Source organism: Perca flavescens, chromosome 1 (genome assembly GCF_004354835.1).
Source record: "Perca flavescens isolate YP-PL-M2 chromosome 1, PFLA_1.0, whole genome shotgun sequence".
Taxonomy (NCBI): Eukaryota; Metazoa; Chordata; class Actinopteri; order Perciformes; family Percidae; genus Perca; species Perca flavescens.
Window position 1 is genome coordinate 22,623,540 of NC_041331.1, and position 23,938 is coordinate 22,647,477.

General features: G+C 41.8%; 1 protein-coding gene across 1 annotated transcript in view; it reads left to right on the forward strand.

Annotated features, from left to right (window-relative positions):
- The window catches only part of sox6 (SRY-box transcription factor 6), a 135,122-nt gene that overhangs the window by 47,339 nt on the left and 63,845 nt on the right, over nt 1-23,938 (forward strand). Inside the window, 3 exon segments of the mRNA XM_028568814.1 lie at nt 186-426; nt 2,971-3,181; nt 19,705-19,794. Coding sequence (XP_028424615.1) covers nt 186-426; nt 2,971-3,181; nt 19,705-19,794 — 542 coding nt within the window.

A 23,938-nucleotide genomic window follows, 5' to 3' on the forward strand; every position in this document is an offset into this window, starting at 1 on the left:
ATTACCTGCTCAGGTGCACAATTTATAATCCCAGTTACAGCAATGCACAATCACTTGTATGTCACTGCCAGTCGTACGGTAAAATGTTTTGAGGAAACTGCATTCCTTTTCATGTATTGTTAATGGACCTCGTCAGATAGATAGATATAAGATCTTGACTCAGTTCTTCTTTTCCTGCTCCACAGCAGAGTCATGTCTTCCAAGCAAGCCACGTCTCCTTTTGCCTCTGTGGTCGATGGGGATGATGCCATGAGTCAGGAACACTTGTCTTGGGAGAAAGAGGAGAGTGCCGAGGCCCATGGCACACCACAACTGCCCCTGCACAGCCTGCTCCATGGAAAAGCCCATCCTGATGAAATGCAGCCACTCAGCAGCGTGCCGGCAGAGAGCGACTGGGACAGCTTGGTGTCAGCCCAACAGCGCATGGTGAGATATGTCAACATACTACATACATGCATAAACCTTTTTCAAGTTGTATTTGATGCCTTTGTGGTAAGAATGGAATAAAATAAACTTTGAATAGTGGAATTGTAAAGTAAAGGTTTCTTTTTAAAGAAAGCTAGTAAAGCAGGACAATTTCAAACCTACTTTATGAGTGTGCACTACTGTCTTACTGTCCTCCGTTGGGTATTCAACATCATGGCTCAGCAGGCACCTATTTTTCCTGGCTTGAATAAAGAAGCTCAGCCGATGGCTTCCTTCCTGGCTCCATCCCACGGTTCCCTAAAGATGTGAAACCTCTGGAAATCTGGGGTGTTCAGATAGGCAGCTCTGCCAAACACTAAACCATCAGCTATTATTAGGTTAAACAGAGGACCTCTAACGCTCTTTTTTAATAATGTGAATGGCTCATAAAATCGCATCACGACCGATGGAAGACCATGATGCATTCTTGTTGCTATTAAAGAAACATGTCTTGTCCTCGGTGTTTTGTTTTTCTTGTTGTGTATAAGCTACATCTGCAGCCAGACCCCAGACGCTGTACATTCAAAGTGCGGATCTGCTTTGATGTGAGCGGAGCAAAGAAGAGCACAGGCACTTGTGGGCTATAGACATGGGAGGCAGGTGGTTGTCTGTGACAGACGGGTCCGTGGTAAAGGGACCCTGAGGGCCTCTAAAGTAGCTCTGCAGTTGGCCACTGAGACCGTCAACACCTCAGCATTGCAGCACAATGTACATGAAACACACACACACACACACACACACACACACACACACACACACACACACACACACCACAAATGACACATGATGAATAGCCTCTGTAGCGGACTGCTAAAATTGACAGGCAAAGGATTGCTCAGGTGTTACCTTCACCTGTGGCACATTATGGGATATCAGCAACAGGACGAGTTTTATGTTGGTGAGCTTCAATCACAAAGAAAAAGTTTATAAATACCATGATACTACTAATGATTATTTGTACAGTATCGAACCTCTGTAAAAGTGTTTAAAGTGAATTACAAAAGTGGAAACAAAATGTCAATGACAAGTCTAGTCATATCAGTCCTAAATGATTGAAAAATGTATACAACTGAAAAAAGAATAAAAATCTTCAGTCATTCTCCCTTCAAAGATTAAGTATAGGAGGAGGGGCGCAAAAAGAGAGAGAAGGTAAACTGGAGGACGACGAGGAGAGAAGGAGAGATGGAGAGAGGAAAAGGCATAAGGCGAAAGGAATGAGTGTTGCCTTTGCTGATTACCTGACTCCACTGCTGTGCCATGCGTCTGTGTGGGCTGTGCCCTGAACCTGTGCCAGCTGATTAACCCAGCACTGCTCCACTCCCCTCAAGCACTCTCCACTGTCTCTGCCACACTGCATAATCATCCAACGCAGGGCTGGGAGGTGCGGAGTAGGCTGGTAGGTCGTGCCACCCTGGCGCTTGGTACCAGACCACCCGACACACCACTGCAACTCTGCCTGGAGCTCGACATGCAAGGCAGGGATGAGACATTGGCACTGGCAATATTCTGGCCTGGTTTATCGCATTCCTGACTTTTTTTATTTTGGATTGTCAGTGGCTCCAGACGTGGCTCTATCATTTAACCCTGCTATATAACACTCTGTTATCACACTGCTGTTGATTAAAGCTCACTTTTCCATGATAGGCGCTGTCACGTTTATTCCCTTCACTACAAGGCCCAAAGTTTAAATCAGAGCTAACTGTTCCCCTGTTAAAGGCTGCGAACTCCTGGCTGCTTAGCCACCTTCTGCTTTCTCAGACTCCACAAACCATAATTAACACCACCTTCTGTCAGACGCAACCCTCAGCCATGGTCTGTGTGCTGACTATACACTCCCATGTGCAGAGTATTCTCTCGCTCTCTCTCTCAAGCTCTCTCTCTCTCAAGCTCTCTCTCATTCTTCTTCCCATTTCCTTCATGTCTGTTTGTGCACAGGGAGCACTCAGCCAGTCAGCCAGAGACAGGACCCTTCGTTAAATACTTAACCATACACAGGTGGGACTGAAAAACAACAACAGCTCGAGACAGGACGCAGATTTACGATGGCTCAAGGCACTCAGCTGAGAATAGGTCTCCACTAGAAAATGAACAAATTACACAGCAGTCACCCTAACACAAATGCACACTCAAAAGCAATTTGAGAAATTACAGTCAGGAGGTTTCTTGTGTAGTCTCTGCAGATGAAAAGTAAAGAGCACATTATGGATATGCCCTATGAAAGTGTACCTCATCATTCCATCTCAGTTTTTCACTTCTTATATCTCATTTACTAGCAAAGCTGGCTCTGTTGAGGACACAGAAGCTGCTGTATGAAAGCCAGAGAGGAGCTATTTGATAAAGCCAAATCGCCCCTGAAAAATGTATATACCCAAAAAACAGTAATAGCTCCATTTGAATGAAAAACGGTCAAAAAGCTCAATGGAGCCCTAACAAAACACAGAAAAATAATTTAATACAAATCCAATCCCTTGTTGCTTCCCCTCCCAACTTTTGTTTGTCTTACAGGAATCTGACAGCAATAAAGTATGTTCCCTGTACTCCTTCCGGAATAATTCCACCTCCCCACACAAACCGGAGGAGGGAGCTCGGGAGCGAAGTGACCTGCTGAGCGGATCTGCGTTTGGAACTCCGGAGCGCCGCAAAGGAAGCCTGGCAGACGTAGTGGACACGCTGAAGCAGAAGAAACTCGAGGAGATGACAAAGACAGAGCAAGACGGTGTGTGTGTGTGTGTGTGTGTGTGTGTGTGTGTGTGTGTGTGTGTGTGTGTGCGCGTGCGTGCGTGCGTGCGTGCGTGTTTGGGCGTAGGAATACCCTTTTCCTCTTCTTTTCTTCCTGACTGTCCGCCTCTTTTCTCTTGTATCTCTCCATCTCATACACTCATGCGGGCACACACAAGCTGGGAATACTGACGTTACAATGTTTCCAGTTTGTTCTGAACCTCTTCCAATGTGACAAAGACTGTGTGGCAGTGCACCTCACCATAAGTGTGGTCTTCTTCCGTGACAAGGCAAACTCTTTGACTGTAAAACTCACAGTGCTGACCTGATGCCAGGAACATTACCTCTTTTTATGTTGCTACACAGAACACTTTTCTCTCAGCACAGTTATTCACAAGAGTTTGCAACAAACAACCAAAGCCCTTCTCACGTACTGTTAACACACCATGAAGATTTCAGACTTTTTATTTTCCTACATTTGCATGCAGAGAAGAAAAATCCTTTTCTGTGATAGGACTGTTAGGTCTATGTCATATCTGCAGCCCGTTTCACCCTGCTCGGCTCTCCCTCCCACAGCCTGCAGTCTATCAAGAGTATGGCGGAAAAACAAATATTTGAAAGAGCTGCTGAAACACATCCCCCTTCTTAATTAGGGCTGTAGTAATATAACTACATCCAATCAAATGTTAAACCCCCTTGGGAATGCATGTGTCTCATTTAGTGTCTAGGGAGCTCTTAGCTTAAGCACTTCATCAGACGAATAAATTAGACCTCTGTTAGCCTAAAAATAATTTGCCACTTCTTTTTAAAGTGTTCGTTTGGTGATCTTTGTATCAGAGCAGCAGAGGCCTCTCACCAGATAATCATTTAGCCACGTCCTGATTGGTGGACTGATTGTTTCTGGTGTCATTTAGGTTAAAAACGACAGAACAATCAGTCCTTATTTACCTGAACACCTATAAATTGGAGATCATTTAGAAAACTGAAACGTTTGGATCATTGTAATGGATCGAAATGACCAACAAAAAATATGAAAAATTCGAAACATTAACACACACATCAGGCTGGTGTACATAAGCATGCCAGGATAATGTAATAATGCCTTTTATATTATCTAAAGACAACTGACACTTCAGTTTACCAAGAAAATATAATAAAACAAAATCCAAAGGTAAAAACCCCTTGTGAAAAAATACAATTAATACTCATAATAATGCAAAACAGCAGATACATTTGCCTTTGTGAAGAGTTTTCCCTGGGTTCATGGATGTTTTTTCTGAATGCTCTACTTTTCTTTCACACCAACAGACATAAATATTAGGAATATGCAGTAATCTTGCTAATGCTCTTACAGTAGATGTAAAGCTGATCCAAGGACGCAAGAGCGTTTTGGTTAGTAGAGAGAAGTAAAACAATTGCATTACTACTTCTTTGTTTTACCCATAGGTAAGAATATATTTAATATGCTTCTTGTTTCATGCAGAGTTGATTTTCAGGGCAAGATTGTCAGTGCTCTCTATGGTGACGGCGGGCGTTATGGTAATGAGCCCCAGCTGGTGAAGGCTGGTTGTTGCAGTAATTTAAATGGTCAAGTGCAGCTTGTAATCCAGGGCCGTATGTTAACGCAGGGAGGAGAGGGTGCTTTGGAGTGCCATACAGCTGTTTTAATCTCCTGTTAATAATAAAGACTTGGTCTGCCTCATGCACTGTGTATCATCGCCACCTAAATAAACTCCCTTGTTGAAGGAAATTAGTTTCTGAGCAGGGAACACAGCAGAAGACAAGAGCCTCACAAAGTTCAGTGCGCTGTCCCCACGCTGCAGAAACTGAGAGATACTCTGTTCTTGAGAGCACTTGAGGAAGCTTCATTGGTGATGATCAGTGATTACTGTAAAATGGAGAGAGAGGGACTCTTAGAAAAACTGCCAAACGAAAACCTCAAAGAAACCTTTGAGAAATCGTAATCGTATGTCTTTGTTTATGGAGAGAGACCCTGTTGGAAATTGAAAAGGGCAGTATTAACCTATTAAACAAGAAGGTTGGATAAGCCATTTGTTGTCTTAATGATGCTGCTAATGTGGCACAAGCAACAGATGAGCTAAATATATCGCTTATCTCAGCATGACAACTGTTGTCTAATTCTGCTGCTTTGGTGCCTGCCTGGTCGGAATCACCGAGGTCCTTAGAGACTCTTCACCATCTGCTACCATTCTTCTCTGGGCTTCCATGGCTGGTCAAGATAGTTCATTGTACTGATGGACTAAGGATAAGCGTGGTGACCTCAAGTGTAGAGGGAAAACAAATGGTCTGTGGTGCAGTTTTTACATAGTACATTGCTCTTTTGTGGAACGTGAAATCCCACTTAAAGGGATGTTAACACTGGTGGAAGCTTTGGGTTGAGAGGCCTCCTGGACCAGTATCCAAATATTGTTAACTGTCTTTATTAGCCATTTCAGTGCTTCTTACTATTGAGTTTTTTTTAGATGTAATCTTTATTATGCCATGAGAACCAACAATTAAATTCCAATCGCCTCTTTTATTGTAGAAGTAGCTGATATCTCACCTGTTCAGTGAAAATAAATCTACAGTTTCTGAATGGTAAGGGCTAAGTGGGGAAGATTTTGGCAATACTGACCTTTTAAGTTGGAATAAGCAGGTAAATACAATAGCTTAGCAAATAAATAGTAATATATATTTTGACTTCTTGTACTAATACTGTATGTCTCCATTCAAAGAAAAACGATTGGCCAGTTTCCCTCATTGACCATGATACCTTATAAACATAACAATAGAGGTGGTGCTCAGTATCTCCTCCATCCTTCCATCTCTGTACATTTGTACCCTTTCACCTTCTCTATCCTTCCACCCTTCCTCTCAATTTCTGGTCCTTAAAGTGCTTTAAGTGCTTGTGACTGTGCTAATGAATGAAAATGTCCTCCCAGCAGCGAGCACCGCATTTAGCTGAATAGTCACCTTTGCTGTAAAAGCTCTATTAGGCCCAGTTGCCAGCAGGGCTAACGATTGTGCCCCATGTTTATTTACTAGGTATTGTAAATGCATTATTTATGGATAAGTCTCCAGACAGCACTTGTCAAGAGTTAAAAATGTCAGTATAAAGTATTATGGGAAAAAGAAAAATAGCCACCATTATAAAAACCCAAGGTGACCTTGATTTGATTCACATGCAATTAGAACAGTTTTATATAATGCACTAAAGTATGAATCAATACTGTGCAAGTCAACACACAAAATACTTTGTGCATTGAGTCTTTATGATCGTCCCCCAAGACAAGGACGGAAAATTGGGTTTAAGCTTCCTGCTGTAGTTTTAATGGATTTCCCTGGGCTCAGTATCTATTGTACTTGTTTAGTCCTGCAGTTATGTGTTTTTTGTCATGCTGAGAGAGAGAGAGTTTTCTCAAAAACATCCAGGAAACAGTGTCGCATGTGCTGCAGTGCCATACAGCCAGTGAACAGGTGTAGTCTTAAGGACAACTGACACAGCTGTTAAACTGACAGTGGACACTTTTCACATATAATCGATAACTAAAATAAATATCCTAACCTACAAGTACAAAATAAAGCACACAAAGAGGATGCCCTTCCTTAATACTATAGCTTTTTAGACCAGTCAGAGTAGATACAGTAGGTGCTCAAGCAGAATACTCAACACCTGGAGCCCTTTGACAGAGTCATGGCTAATTAGCTTAGCAAAGGGGAGCCACTTTTAATCTTAGGTAGAAGGATATTTAATGGCTACTGAGAAATTACCCCCTTGTACAGCGGCAGGTAACCTAACCATTGCTTGTGACATAAAAAAGCACAACATGGTGCGCCACTGTGAACTGATTGTGTTCAGGCATGGGCCTATACTGTATGAGAGTACTGTATGTGTTCCTGTGTTATCACTTAGGCCTCTTTTTCACTCCCTTTGCCTGTATCACCTCTCCTCTACTTTTAAGTGTAATCCCCCTGGCGAGGTGGTGTATTATCACTGTGTAATGACTGTGCAGTAGGTTGAGTGTGGGGGAGTGATCAGCGTTGTGTGCATAGCCCTAGGTCATTATCCTCTATTACAACAGGCCATGTAATGAGATTCAAGGATGGGTGAAAGCTTTGGAAGAGAATAGGATCAGCTCTAAGCCTGTGCTCTGATTAGCACTGATGAACTCTTGACTCTGTTGTACCACTGTCCCCTGTCAGTGTCACAGCCCCTGCTGACTCCACATGGAGGCTCACTGGAAATTGGCTGCAGGTGCTTAAAAGCGCCAACAGATTTATTTTTGGAAATGTATTTAGTTTGAATGTAGCATTAGAAAAGAGAGGTTTTCTAAAGGTATATTCCCTATAATGCGGTCTGTATTATACATTATATTATAAAATAAAGCACCTCCCCCCCCAAACAGACTGATGCTCCCTCCCTTCTCCCCTCTCCTCTCATCCCAGCTGCCATGTCATCTGGTTCTGCTTTATCCCACCTAATTAATAGGAATCTTTGTTATAATGATCTGAGCATGAGCCTCTGACTCTATGCATATGCAATGAGGGCTGGAAATCCGGTTGCCGATTTTGAGGTATTTTTCACACAGAGCTCTACGCTGCCTCTCACTGAGTGCAGCATCCTACCGGACAGCATTAGGCCGGGACCCTCCTGGCAGGACGCTAACACTGGCCAAACATCAACACGATTACAGACTTATCTTACTTGATGCAAGTAATCTATTTGATCAAATAGCCGATACAGTTTTGTGTGTGCGTGTGTGCGTGTGCGTGTATATACTGTATGTCTCAGTGGGTGCCTTCCTATGTGTGTTCTCTCTGGCTTGGTGCACCAGCCCAGCGGAGCAGTGCTCTGGTCTGTCACTTTTGTTTGAATAGGTAATGTAGATCTGTTCAGGCTGAAGAGACATGAGCTGGAATCGCTTGTTAGGACATATGATCAAAAGCGGCTCTCTGCTCTCTGCCAATCAACCCTCTTGTCACCCTGTGAAGCAGACGTTAAATAGATTTTTCGGCTGTATGCCGCGGGCAGCCTGCCAGCCTGACATGTGAACTTTCACAAAAAACATACCCTGCCCCTCGCTCCTCCCTAATCTCAGTTTTCCATCCTCTTCCTTGGTGTCCATTTTTTTGTTGCTTTTCCTTTCTTTTTCCCCTTCCATCTTGAAACCCTAACCTGATCCAGATCAACATTCCCCCTCCTTATATGATTTTTGTCTCCCACACCATCTTACTCTCCAGTGACAAAGTCCCCCCGCCAGGCTGATATCAGAGCCCAGGGCTAAATGGAGTGGCTGTATGAGGGGAATAGGGAGCACAGAGTGTCTGGTCCACTGCTAAATTATGTATTTACTATCTGTTCCAAAACAGAGCCCTCACATAACACAGGCATGTCCCCATAGGACTTTGGAAGCCAACACAGGTTTCACTTTACACAAGCTAAGATATAGATTCTGTTGCCCCTTTCAAAACGGGAACCCTTTCTGCTGTCTTGGTCATTCAGATGACAAAACAAGCAGCTGCTTCTTCAATGTGCCATTCTTTGCATTCAAGATCACCTTCCCCAGTTCTCATATTCCGATTAGTCAACAGTAGCAACTGCTGTGAAGCATTCCAGGGGCCATCTTCCCGGGTTTCAGCTGTTGAGCGTGTCCCCCTGCACCCATGCAGCACAAAACTCCCATTGTGATCCTGGCTTACTGGCTGCACAGGAACCCCTTGATAGGAGGAAATGGGTGTCTCTGAGAGACAAATCACAGCCAGGGTTCCACAGAGGCTTGTTTGTCTTTACACACTCACACACCCACACACTGGTTGTAGGTATGACTTGTCATTGACATCACTGCTTGGGGAAATAGTTAAATAATTATATTTGCTGATGGAAAAAACAATAGATTTGCCACCGTTCTTTATGTGGGTGATTAGATCAGCAGCAGCTTGTAATGGCCTGACTGTTTTATGTGACACTGCACTATTTGGAGGGGCACAGAGATGGTGAAACGCTGACACATAAGACGGCAGAAGCCATTAATGTTACTATATTTGTCATTGGGCCGTGAAGCCTAGAATTGGGTTTTGCGGTTAAAAGGAACATGAACAAGTACAGACGAACTGCATATAGTTAGGGCAGTGGAGGAGGAGCTGAGGCGGTCAAAAATGGGGAGAAGAGGGGCTATTCCACAATGGGATGGGAGGGGGGCAGAGGGAGGGCGCGTGTGTGTGTGTGAATGCCTGCAGTAGGGTTACACAGGAAGACTTGTGTGCCAGCTCAGTATCACTGTCCTAGCTGTGGCATTCAGCTCCCAAGCATTCTCCACACATAACTTTACAAAAGAGCCGGTGTCATCTGACCAAGGATCAAAATAGTGTGAGTGAAACGCACACCCTGGGCACAGACAGCCTCTGTGGCCTGCTAATGATTTCAGAACACATTGTAGGCTTGTTCTGTAAGTCAGACGTACGTCAGCCATCCAGCTAAGAGATCTGCCTTGACACAAACAAACATGATAACTAGTGTAGCAGACCTATTAACATATTAGCATTGTTTTTCCCAATCAGCAAGCGTGAATGTCTTCCACAAAACTTTGATGGTTGCCTTTTGAACAAAGAGATTATTTAATCAGCAGTGATGAAACATATGTTTCCTCCCACTCAATGCGTTTTCTTTCTCCTTGTTCAATAACATTACAAGCGCCAGGAGATGAGATGAGGATGTCAGAAGAAACGAATAGAAATGTGTTTTATTGCACTGCAAAGCCTGAGTGCCAATGATTATAATTATTTGACAAACGTTATGTCTCTTTGAAAGTACCTCCAGAATAATCTGCACCGGTTGGGTGGTTAATATGCTTAACACCAAGTCGTCAATCGCACATCATGAAGTTCAATCTGTCAATTGACATTATTATTTAAATTTAGGATTAATGATTTGTTGAGCCTGGCTTTTTGTTAATTTTGTCCCAATTAGCATAATATTGGAAAAAGGAAAATGGGTCTACTCTAAACAATCATCTTACTTTTCCTCCCCCCTTACACACCTCATCTTCCTCTATCCTTCTTCTTTGTCATTTTCTTCTGGGTGGGTGGCACTTTTCTCCACAAAGCCGATTCTGTAAGCCTGTTGTTAGCTACCCTGTTGTGAGCTGGACCAATCAGCTCAGTCACTCATGAGAAGCAAATTTCTCCATCTTTGCCCAGCAGGTCTCAGTCCATATGGCTCTGTATCCCACAGAAAGGGAATGGGCCGATTCAAAAGAAAAGTACAGCGTCTGTTGTTGCAGAACCAACTACTTGGGCACCGTGGGCAAATGAATGGTGACTTTTAGGAGTTGGAATTCTTAACCTTTAGAAGTGCTATGGTTACTTTATTATTTCTTTACCCAGTGGCAAGGCAAGAATCAGAATAGTACAGTGTACTAACATTCATTTAACTTCATAATTTATTTTATTTGTTTAGTAATTGTGTAGATCAAGCTGTAAAAATGTCAGTTCTGGTATGATAACACAATGTTAGAAAAGACCACAAAAAAAGATGTATAACAACTCTTGAAACTTTTAAATAGTAAGAGGTGTTTAGCATTTCTTTTTTCCCTCTCAGACCAAAGGCCACTATTTTGTTCTTTTAAAGTCCAGTATGCATGGTATGTGAGCATCCCGAACTCTGGCATCTTAGTAAACAAAGTTTCAATAAACTATTCATACTATATACTCATTTACTATTTTAAAACGAGAAAACCAAATTACAAAATGGAAATCAATAAATACCCTCACTTTTATTTAGTTTTTTTGTTTTGTTTCCACTTAAAATTTCTTTCTTTTTTTTTTGTCATGTACTGTACAGTGGGAGGACATTCACTCTCACACACACACACACACACACACACACACACACACACACACACGCGCGCTTTAGCAAAGTTCAATACATTTACAGTATGCTGTACGCACAGTATATCACTCAGCTTATTTTTGCAATTTGTGTTTTTTTAATATCTTCTGGTTCAATCTCTGAAGCGCATCGCCAAGGTCCAGTGTTTATGATGAAATAAAGTTTCGATGTCTATACCAGACACTTGGCTTCACTGCAAATTATAATGCATTCATGTGGATCCTATTAGTCTCTTTTTGTCCTTGTAGAGTCAGATACCCATTAATTTACTAAATCACACTGAACAGCCATGATCACAGTACTCCACATTTTATTCACACATCTATTAATTTAACATAGTTGAATAAATGTGAATGTTTTTGAGCATTGATTAGCAGGGAAGTTTATAGCTGACAGTTAAATTGCAGGGTACCCAAAGAAATCTCTCCAATGCAAGGTACCCAGTAATTAAATTTTTGTGTGAAATTATTATAATTTATTACAGTGTGTGGACCCTAATGATTACCGACATCAAATGGAAATTATAAATTGAAATCAAGTCCACATATTTCTCCTCGTAATGTTCATCTACACAAGTGCTGATCCCCTGATCAGCATCGGCTGAGATTCCAGAAGTAAATCTACTTTTTCTTTCCGGTTAACCAAATATAAGCATGCTTGCACACACTCAGACTAACTATGTTGTTTGGTTAAAAAAAATGTATGAATTAACCAACGTCGCACCAAGGCTTTATTAGGCTGATTATTATTAAATCAGACAATTCTACATTACACTAATCTTCTGTCAGACATTAATTTATTCAAAGTAGCAATTGTTTGTTTCCCTAATGCATTGTGTTGATAACCGTATTCGATAGACTCCCTCTGCTGCCTGAATAGAGACTTCAAAGCAAAGGACGGGAGATGAGAGGGAATGAAAAGTTAATTTTGCTATCCAAGCATTTAATGGTCCTAGTTCTTAAAAGTGACCTTGTGGGGTAGAGAGCGGAGCAGCACAGCAGCTCCTTCCAGATGCACACATGGCATCCATCGGGGGCAAAATCACGCACAGTCCCAACACCTCAGGCTCGGACATATGTTGAGTTTTATTTCATTCTTCTGACATTAATCCTATTCACCAGCTGTTCTGCCAGCTGCCACTCTCCGGCTTAAGGGGAGATTGCAGTTTTGGGGGCTCTGAGTACTGGTTTATCTTGGCTCCTCATCTGCTCCTCACGAAGTTTTGATTGGATTTTTTTTCCTTGCCCTTTTCCTACTTCCAGCTTCCTTGAGTTGCATACTTTCCTGCAATCTTTCTCTTTCTTTCAACTTCTTAGCTTTTATTTGTCCTCTCTATAATTTGTGTAGAAAAGGGGAAGACTGCAATATGACATAGCTTTTTGTGGCCCATGCCTTCTGCAAGGCCTACAAGTCTTCAGTAGTGTCACTTAAACATTGTCGACCCCTCAATTTCTCCCAATCTTTCTGTCAAGAAAGCATTGTAAGAAATCACAGCGCTGAAACCTGCTCACCCCACAGTCATCTAACAGCATTTCTGTAGGATTAACCCGGACATGGCCTCAGCCTGTACAGTTATGATTATTGACATATTGGGTCTGACATATTTCACATTTATGTGCATTGTCTGGAAGCATACTCAAGTGTTCTCAATGTCATTTCTGTTGAAGTACGGCCGGGCAGTCTGCGAGCAAGGGCCGCAATGAATTGATCATTGCTCACTGCTCACTTTAATAATTCAAGCCTGATTGCCACAGAGTGCCGCAGTAAAATGGATTGGGAGAGGTCACATGCTGCTCAGCTCAGAAGGTGAAGCCTCTTGGGGATGGTTAATTCATATATGCTTGATAGACACGTGTCCTATTTAGCGAGGTCAGTGTGTGTATACGGCTTCTCAGAATGGCCAGGTCAACACTGTGGGATTAACACTGTGGTCAATGCAGATAAAGGCAAGGGATACGGTAGAAGTTCCTGGTTACGTAGGCCAGCATTTTTTAGCTACCTGAGAAAAAAGCTAAAATAATCAAAACGTTACCTGCAAATAGCATTTTTTTCTACTTAAAATTATACAAGTTGTATAGTTTTAACTGGTGGTTGCATGTGTCAGGGTCTTTCAGTCCACTTAGCATTTAACTCAGCAATCTTCCCACAAAATGTTTGTCAAAGAAACTGGGCAGCAGAAAATAAACCACTGAAATGATTCCTTGAATTCAAACTGTTTAAAATCAGAAATCAGAATCGGAAAAAGTTTTTTGTATAAGACTGTGGATCCAATATCAGCCCTGAGTTCAGCTTCCATAATGCAGTGTCTCAAACTCCTATAAATGAGGAAAAACTACACGAGCCCCTTGACACTAACAAGTGATGTTGCCAATTTATGCAGGAAGGCATGTAGATAGGTGAGATATGATGTCATCGTGTTGAGGTAAAGAAGGTACAGTAAGAAGTAAAGGGAAATTAAGATGGAAGGAGATGAGGCAGCAAGGGAAGAAAGAAGGAAGTATAGTAGCAGAGGTAATGTGTCAGAACCTGAGATGAAGCACATCCCGTCCAGGTTACCTACAATGTATTTATAGCAACTGTTTACATGACCAAAGAGGATCGTCTAAAGGTGACTAACCGAGATGTTCACCAAGTGGAATAATGATTAGGTGTCAGTTAAAGAAAGCGCACCACGAGGTGCAGGTGCTCCACAATACACTGACATGTCTGGACCTTTTTATTTATGCATGCCAGCACTAGTGATTACATATTAAAAAGCTGGAATTATCTTACTGCACCGAAAAGTCTTCTAGAAATGGTAGAGGTTATTAAAACTGTTGACAACGAGGAAAGGTAATTGCCTGAAAATGAGCGACAACGCACTGTTGTGCTCAGTGGGTTTTTTTTCCCCCCAGCTCTCCTCTTTAGCGTTTTCATTGTGCGGCATCACCCGGGTGTGTAACCTATTGCGTTCCGATTGCTCCCTTGCAATTAGTGCCCTTTTTGTCCTCACTTCAATAACGCCATGATTATGGAGACTTCAGGAGTATTTGCAGCATCCAACAGCTGTTGTCTCAGGGACTACCGGCTGAATGACAAAAACATGTTTTCTCTCTGCATTTCACTTCCCTGCCTGCCTCTTGTAATTATTATGTTTTATTTGGTGTGATGATGGGGTCTTGTTTTTAGTGTGTCTGTGATTAAGATATTCAAAGGACTCCTTGGAGTGTGTCACAGTCATTTTCATTTTTTTTTTTATCAACCTCGACTTTTGATTTGTTTCCCGTGCAGTGCAGTGTGGATGGGAAATTAGACGTCAGCCTATCATTGTCTGTCTGACATTCTGAAAGTTGTATCGCTGGGATAGAAACATATGCCTCAATGAAAGAATTATATTGCATCTAACGCTGAATGTAGGCGTGAAATGTAAAAGCTATTAAAGACATTACAGTTTCTTTATTTTATTTTTTAGACAGTTTGAAATGTGTAATTACATGATACAGCTAATATAATGAAGTAAATGAAAAACACATATCATAGAGGACTAACTCTATGATATTTGTGTAATTGTCAAACGAAGTAGTGGATATTAAAGGATTTTGATAGTACCTGCCTTTTCTAGCAGGTACTATCAGCCTTAACCCCACCCTTACTTTCTAAGCACAAGATATTCTCAAAAAATTGCACATGTAATGTTTGTACATTTTATACACTTGGTAAAGAAGCCTGTTTAAGGAAATGATGGTTGCTGGTACATATTAGATCAGGTTTCATACAGTTCTGTTAAACAGTAGCATTCTTTTTTTTATATGGTAAATAGATTATTATTTTGAAATGTAGTAATGTGTAAAACATTGAATTTTTATGTTATTGCAAAAAAAAAGTTTTTATTTTGTCATTGGGTCCCTCTTTGTTTTTAAAATGGTGCATTTTTTATTGTAGTTCATAGATCTTCCTAACGCACCGTTTAATGTTCTGAGGAGGTTTTGGAGTTGGCTGACTATAACTGGATTATGACAAATTGTAAAGAATGTGCTCCATTCAAGCTGAAGCTTGTTTAGGGACTCTAAACCCCATTTCCTGTGTTCCTCGGCTCCTCCTCACTGCAAATAGCATTGTTTCCCTATTTGCCTCACTGTATGGGCCTCTGCATTCTGGGCAGGAAATTATTTATGTGGTCAGTGTCAGTTAATCATCGATTTGGTAATTACATGTTTCCCCTTGAGGCTGGGACAACTGATATACAAGGCCAATGCTAAAGGGAAGGTCTCTTGGTCTGTTATCCATGACTTATGGCTAATTTGACTCTGCTCTTTTCTCTGCCAACGGCTTTTCAACACAACAAACACTCAAACACAAGTATCATCTTTCGTCCTGGGAGAATAGTGCACGCAGAGAGGCTCAGAATGTGGTGGCAGACAGTTGAAACGATTTCATTGCTGACAACAGAGAGTAATAAAACACCAACTGCTGCATGTTGTAACAAAACCATTTTTGTGCTTTGAGGCAGTCACGGCCTTTTGAAACATGGAGTGTTTTCAACAAATTTATAAGATTAAACCTTTTTAGAGATTGCAAACTTTGCTTTGTCAAAGTGAAGATGACCTTTTTTTTGCCCAAGCAGTGCTGGTATATTTGCTAACTTCAGTATACACACTGGACTTCATATCTCCATGGAAATCCGAAGAGCCATTTGAAAATTAGTGTGTCATTAATTTTTAAGGTCTGCTTTATTATTGTCCAATCCAATTCCAAAGTGACAAGACTTGATTTGTTTGTGGCTTCGTTTATCCGTCTAATTGGTCTTCACTCAGTGATTGGAGCTTCTCTACAGTTTGCAATGATCGTTTGAATCAACTACTGTGTTTAGAGCAGCAATAAAAACATAAATTAGCTAACAACTTTCCCCTACCTTTGCTTCTCAACCCACAGGCGTTTATAGCCAACTAGCACTCAATTTAATAAAATGTGTGTGTGTGTGAACAATAAAAAAATAAATAAATTCACATTATTAGTTGTTGCATTAAAACACCAGAGTAACAACAGCGCGGGCATACTGTATGAAATAGGAGAGGGAAAGACAGATTGTGAGGGAGTCAGTCACTGTCAGGACAGACAGTTAATGTTAACCTGCCTCTTAGCTTCACTTCTGTGGTTTATACTGAACATGATATTCTGGCAGCACTGACTGCCAGGTGCTGAAAGCTTTGTTTATGTCACACATCAGCCGAGAAACATTCCTTTGTTTAGATTGATGAGGATCATTAGCTTTGTTTTTAATACAGTAAAAATAAAAAAGCTGTAGCCAAATCTAGCCAACTCATCTCGGCTTAAGGTGTCTCAATCCCTGCGCCTGTTCACCCACATCAATAAGATCACAGAATACCTGCACAGGAAAGCTGTATACCAGAGATGACAGCGCTGATAGGAGATAGACATATTGAATTTGGCAGTATTAAATCAGTGATGACTATTCACTTTCTTCTGCGTGCCACTTGGAAACGCTTAACAATCTCAGAAAAGGGTTCAGGGAATTTCTCCAGCTGTATAGCTCCAGCCCCAGAGAAGAGACAATGAGACCCAAATGGGCTTAGTAGTCCAGAAACCATTCCCCTCTCAATGGGAACACGTCTTGGACACACACTCCAATAGTTTTGTCTTGTATGTTGCTATCTGTGCGAGCTGCAGAGTGGTGGGGGTCTGTGCCAGGCAAGGGTCCACAGGGACCATTGGAATCGCTGGGGCTGGAGGAAGTTGGTCTGAGTCCAGTGGGGCGATCTGGGCTTGGTGACAAGCCAAGCTGTCTACTGCAGGGACGCTGGGAAAATGTAAATAAGAGCCTGATAAGGGCTATTGTTTTCATTCCATTCTCATCCCAGCTGAATGGCCTGCTCCCCAGCCACAGAGCATTTTATCTCGAGAGGGGGAGGGAAAGAAATGGAAGGGGTGGGGGTGTGAGAGATTTAAGAGCCCCCATAGGAAAATAAAAATAAACTCACTGGACTCTTGTTTAAGCTAATTCCCCAGTATGTGATGTCCTACTTTGAAAGGACAAGCAAACTCTTCTTTACCCTAAAAACTTCAGAGGATTTGCACTAATGTCTTAAATAACTGTTTGCCTTTCAATTCTGCCATCATTTGATATCCAGTGAAATCAGTGAAGTGTGAATCCTTTATTAGGAATAATTTATTTCATGATGAATACAGTGTATCCCATTTTTTTTTTTTACATTCTCTGTGTCATAACCTGACAGTAATTATGTTGATACTAACCAGTGTTTCCATTGGCATCTATATTTTCACCAGAAAAAAACAGACAGACATTTTAGAAACTGAAATAGCATTCCTCCTATTAATCTAAATTCTTCTGAAAAATAGGCTGCGGAAGGGTGCTTTGAAAAAAGCCAGACATTTGACTCATTTACTGTTTTCCTCGAGCACGCCTGCGCAAAAGTTACTCTGCTTTCACCAAATCCATTTTTGGTTGCCTGTTTTGTCCACGCTGTTCGAACACTGAAAGATGTTTGAGAGTTATTTTATAGACTAATCCAGGTCATTATTCACCTCTCCCAGGTGGAAGGCAGGGAGGACAGCGGTGCATTCCAGCTGTAGTCTCTCCTGTTGGAGGACTTGGCAGGTCGTGTCTGGCCCAGCGGAGGGGATGGAGAAGTGAGGGAGCGGCAGCTCTCCTGGGAGGGAGGTGGAAAGGAGGGGGAGGACTGGAGTAGAATGGAAGCTGGCACCGCATTATCTCCAACAGTTGGTGCATTCCTTAATGATCAAGTGCTGGAGCAGCATCTGTGATAAAAGTGTGTGTGTGTTTACGTGTGTGTGTGTGTGTGTGTGAGAGAGCGAGAGAGCATATGTGTTCATATTAACATATGCTCACTGTGTTTGTTTAATTCCCCTTTACACCACTTATAAAATAAGCCCTTTCTGTGCTTTAGGGGAGAAAATGTCATGCACTGATGTTGTTCGGTCTGTTTGAGGATTACGATTTGAGGGGAGTTTGTTGTTCCGGGAGAGGAAGCTGTCTCACCCAGGGGTGAGGCGCAAAGAAGAAGAGTTGAGCTCGGCTACTCCCCGCCCCCCCCTGCCCTTAACCCCTGTTTTAAGATCTGTGATCTCTGTGCCATGGAGGGAGTTAACACACACAAACACACAACATGCTCAGCCTTTTCTCTCTCCTTCTCTCAGGGTCAAGGGGACAAACTGTGAGTTGGGAATTGGAAAGTCAATAAAGTAGAAGTAATGCTATAATGACCCTGAGCCAAAGATGTCCTGTCGACCCCCATCACATTGGAGGAAGTGGACAATCAAACAAAAATGGTCACTCTGCTTGATCTCTCTGAAAGCCATCTTCAAACCAGGCCACGAGAACTGCTGACCCCGTTACTCCCAGTTCCTCTGAAGTCAGTGTGTTTGTCAGACGGACCAACATTGTTTGGTTTTTGGAAGAGATGTTACAGACGGATAAAAGGAAACAACACTTGTATACATTCTAAACTGTAAATCTCCTCGGTGTTTGATGTCGAGGACAATAATGGTGATACTGGAAGAGTCCAGAACATTGCACGTGACAGGCCCTCCTCAGTATGTCTCCCTGTTTCTGATTGCACATTATGTGCGATCAAAAACACGTGGTAGTGACATTAAACTTAGAAGAACCTCCTCTGTGGCATCGTTTAAAACATTAACATGCTTCTGACTTGTGTCCTTTTGTTGCCAGAAGTGTGTTCATAAACGATCCACTGTTAGACATGTGGTTAGACTTTTCATTACAGTGCTCCAGGGCTTTGTGGTGATATTTAGTGTGTCTGCTTTGGTTTTGCATTTTGCTCCAAAGCTAGAGAAACACGATTTTACAAATTCCATCATCTTCCCGCACTATATGAAACCTGAGGACAATTTTTATTGAAAACAGCACAGCTGTTTAGACAGTCCATTTATTGCTGTGCCAGAATTGGATTGTACAGGATTGCTGCTTGTTTAATCCGACTCAACGGGACTGGACAGGCTGCATGTCTTGATCTGGTTCAAGACGTACTCACTTCTGGTGGAGACAGTGTCTCAAGGTGGAGGGGTGGAGGCTCGCTTGTGCTGCTGGTGTTTGATGGGAACAGGCTGACCCCTAAGCAGTGCAGGGATGGTGGAGGCCTAGGTCAGCCGGCCCAGTGTGTTCTTTATCAGCTACCCCAGCGACAGCATGGCAGATTGAAGCCATTCCTCCTCTGATTCATTGTCTGCTGGACAAATGTTAATTGTTTTCATCATTGGCAGCTATGTGAACGCTCGGACATAGCCAGTCTGACTCCTTGCCTCCCACTTAATGTGTGTCTCTGCCCTCATGCTATCCCCACAATGCCTGCTCCCCTCCTTACTCCACCCTTAGCTCATATCTCAACTGTCGGGCTGAGTCTCTGTTAATATCCGCCATGCAATTCCATCTAATAAAATATCTCTCTTTCATCTGATACACTGACTTTCTTTGAGTTTTTATTTTTAAGTTAATATATTTATAGCATCCACAAAACTATACAATTAGAAACTACATACAATACACAGTAATCATAAAAAATTACACTCTAACAGGGACTCTAAATAATCTTTTTTCCTTCAAATTGCTTAACATTTTTTCCTTATTTCTTTTTCAGATCCCTCATGCATGGAGAAACTTCTTTCTAAAGACTGGAAAGAGAAGATGGAGAGGCTCAACACCAGTGAACTGCTGGCAGAAGTAAAAGGTAGGACTACAACGCACCACTTTAAACCGTGTTAACAAATCCGCCTTTCCTATCAGACATCCATAATCTATGCACTGTATAATCTCAGAAACAGCCTTGAACTCTGAAATATAACAAAGGCCTTTGGCTGCCCTCCTCACTCATTTCTCTCCTCCCTTATCTTTTGTTGGAATGCCCAACTCTGTCCAAAGTGCTGTCTTCAAAATTCCAGCCCATTTAGACTCATTCTGAGGCTCTCTGTGCTTGTCAGCGGTTTATTGTTGTTGTCCTTTCAGACGGCCCTGAGCCTAGCTACTCTGCTCTGGCACATGCAGTGCGTTCATGCCGCTCTGGTAATTGTTGAACCCAAAGTGTGCTTGATGCAAACAGAGCACAGCTGAGCAGAGCCGTTAAAAGAGGAGATGGTGCGGTGACGCACAGAGTCGTCTCCTCTGTGAGCCTGCCTTTGAGTGGAATGTCTTGACTCTGACAGTGAACGCCCTACGCAGCGTATCAAGTGCTGCACTGCAAAGCGCAACTCAGCACTCCCCCAAAATCTCTGTTTATGACATGGTGAAGGTGGGCTGAGGATGGGCAGGGCTGCTGCTCAGTCCATAGCACTGACTGTTACTGAGAACGGGTGTGTTTATACAGCACAGGAAAGAACAATACCAGCTGGCCTGTAACACCAGGCTGTCACTGGCTCGTACGCTCTCCCTCAGTGATTACCTTCATTACATTATATTTGAACTCTTAATGTAACACTTACATGTTTTTATTAATTTTTCATGAAGAAAATTCACAAACCTATAAAGAGAGCTCATTTCGCTGCTGTGCAGGTCATTTTGATCATTTGCTTAATTGATTCTTTTTATGAAACATGCATAACTAAAACTTGTGTGTTTGGTTTGAATTATTGAATTACACCTTCAGAGAATTACAGAGGAGAGGGGGAAAAAGGCTGTTGAATGTTCTAATAAGTATATTCATTGGCAATAACCTTAATGAACTGAAGGATGAATCATTGCTTGATAAACTAGATTCATTGTACCTGCCCTGGTGTACTGCATGCCCCTGTAGATCAAAGTGCACTTGGTAAAATGTTTAAAATGATTTAGCATTTTGAAAGCTGGTCTGTTAAATTACATGCAGGGCATTTCTTATGTTTGATGAATGGGAAGGTTACTTGGTGGTCTGTAAACAGGTAGGGAGTCTGATAATAAACACTATGGCCTCTGTCTGTTGATGAGTTATGGAGAAAGTCTATACACCACAGTTACCAATATAAACGCTTTTCCTATCGCAGTATCGCAGTGGCAGCCTTAGATTTTTAATTAGCATGCCATTTAATATGACTGTAGACATTTCAAAGGGCTGCTTTGTGCTCCCCCTTACAAATGTCTCTCTCTCTGCGTTTGATGTCTGCCTGATGTAAATATGGGCAATTAAAAAGAAGCCCAGGGTTGAAGACGCACAAGGTCCTCCTAATTAAAACACAAACAAAGGTACCTAGCAGAAAACACCTTATGATTAAGATCTAAAGTATTATGATGAATCAGAGGTTCCATTAAATGTTAGGTTAAAATCTGTACAAAAGACAAAACATGCCTGTACTTTTTAAATGAATGAAAGAAAGTAGAGAATAAAGGATGACATGCCGATAAAGTCTACAGTACGTACTGGCACAGTGGCCTTGTATATTCTATGCTGATCGCTCACCAATTCCTCAACCAATTAAACTGAGCACCTTTTGACATTGTTCCATCAAAACCTTGAAAGACAAGTAATTGAGTTATTGCGGAGGCAAGTGGTGGAATCTGACTGGTGAGGAAATAATTTAGTCTCTAGGAAAAAAAGAAAGAAAAGAAAAACAATAGGTGTGACAGAATTTGACCCGAGGCTTTTACCCATGAAAAGAAAGACATTCTTTTGCTGCAGTTGTGTTACAACATGCCCTGAATACTTTATCCTGTCGAGGTGAACATGCACGTACAGTAAACAAACAAAACAAAATAGTATCGACAACATCGGAGATTTGCTTTAAAGGTCTGCAAACCCAACCAACCATTTACCTCTTACACATGACACCTCTATAATTAAAGCTTAATGTCATTTGGGTGTTTGGCTACATAGTGTGCTGCTTTCCGAGGTAAAGATATTTTTTAGGTTCCCGAGTCAGTAGAAACAAGCTCACTAATCCAGTAGAGGCAGTGTGCTTAAACCAGACATGTAGAATGGTATTATTAAGGGTTAATGATCTCAAATCTCCATCTGCCTTTTTCTTGTATGCTGTTAGGGCTTAGCATCAGCAGGGGCAGGCAAAAAGGAGGGTTTGTGAAGGAGCATTAGTGGCGGATTTCTTTTTACCAGTCAATTCCAGAGCTAACTGTTTGTTTTCATACCTGAGCTTAGCTGTCAATCTGCAGGAACGATGAAGGAGGGAGATGAAATCTCCTGAACAAAACCACAGAGCAAGAAAGGGAGGCCGACTGGTAGGGCTCCAAACCACAGAAAGTAGCAGATAATAGGAGGCAATGTGGAAGGAGGAGTGCAAGAGGTGGAGAGAGAAAAAAGATTTTAGACGTGGATACTTAGACTTGACACTTACAATTATATAACCTCAAAGAGAACATTTTTCTCTTTAAAAAAAAAAAAAAAAAAAAATTCAAAGCCCCCATTCTTCACACGATTTAGGAGACTTGGAATCATTATTTCACTATGTATATGCATACACATACATACATACATGTGTCGAATGCATACAAATATAGTACACAGTGTCCTAAAGCAGATAAGGTTGCTCTCTGTTGCATGCTTGCTATGTGCAGGGTCTTTAAGCCTCATACTCAACAGAGCTGTTTAAGTTTCCCTGCTGAGCGGCAGTTTCCCGGACCCCCGTTGGGAGAAAAAAAAAAAAAAAGAAGCAAAATGCTCAAGCATTTACCCAAACTGAAGGAAAATATGTGGTTACTAAATTGGAACACAAGCTGTATTCATTCTCTTGGAATTTGCAAAAAAAATAAAAAATTAAAATAAGAAAATAGCTTAACATTGTACACTAGCGTTGAAATGGCAGCTTGAATTCTGAAGCAGAAAAATTGAGGCTCTTGCACTGTCACAATCAATTTGAGAATGGTGTCAACATGACAGTGGTTGAGTGCACACAGACAGTCCTGCAGCAGGCAGATAAGTAGAAGCTCTTTAGGAGGAGATCACAGGGCAGGGCCGGGGCGGCAGCTGAGACTGATTTGATGCTGGCCCTACCTGTGCTGGGTTTACTCCTGCACAGACAGACAGGAGTCCACTGTGTGAACACAGAGCCCATATTGTTCAGCCATGTGGGTTAGCTTCAAAACATGATTATTCACTTTAAAATGTAACTTTATTCCTAATGGCTTCCATAAAGTGATGTCACTGGAGATGCACAGCACAATATCTGTGCACACATTTCCCAGTGACACTGACTTATACAGAAACAAGTAGCCTAGTAAAAGAATTGCTTTTACAACATACCGTATATAAATAGTATGTATATTATATTTACCCAAACATACAAAAACATTCACACAAAACAGTGTCTGTCCAGTTGCTCGAGTCAAAAATGCCTCAGTTAGCATTTTCTCCACAACACTTCAGTCAACTGTTTGCCCTGTGCACTCAGGTGAAATATGAGCAACAGTAAATCATTATTCCTCAGGCCACATTTGCCAGATGAATGTATGAGAGTGTTGGACTGTGTGTTTTTCTCCTCTAATGAATTGAGGAATTTAGCTTGTGGCAATGGAGGTAAAAAAGGAAGTGCTGTGCTCGTGTATTTGTGTGTGATAGGGATAGAGCTCTCGGTTTGCGTTTTGAATTATATTCCAGTGGTTTGTAATGGTTTGTTTAACTAATCACTTTTAAAGTTGTATGATACATTTCATGGAAACAAGCATATTACTCCTGTTTTCATTTGAAGAGAATGTAAAACATTTACGGAGCTGACAAAAACACACCTGTCATTTATAAAAGGACACTCCCCTGAAACACTCACCAGCTCTCAGCAAAGCAAATAGCATCCTCACGGCCATGAAAAACTGCTGAAGGGCTGACCTACGTTAATATTAAGGATATGAACGGATAGTGCCCTCTGAACACTCTGAATTGTCTCAAAAGTGCATGCAAA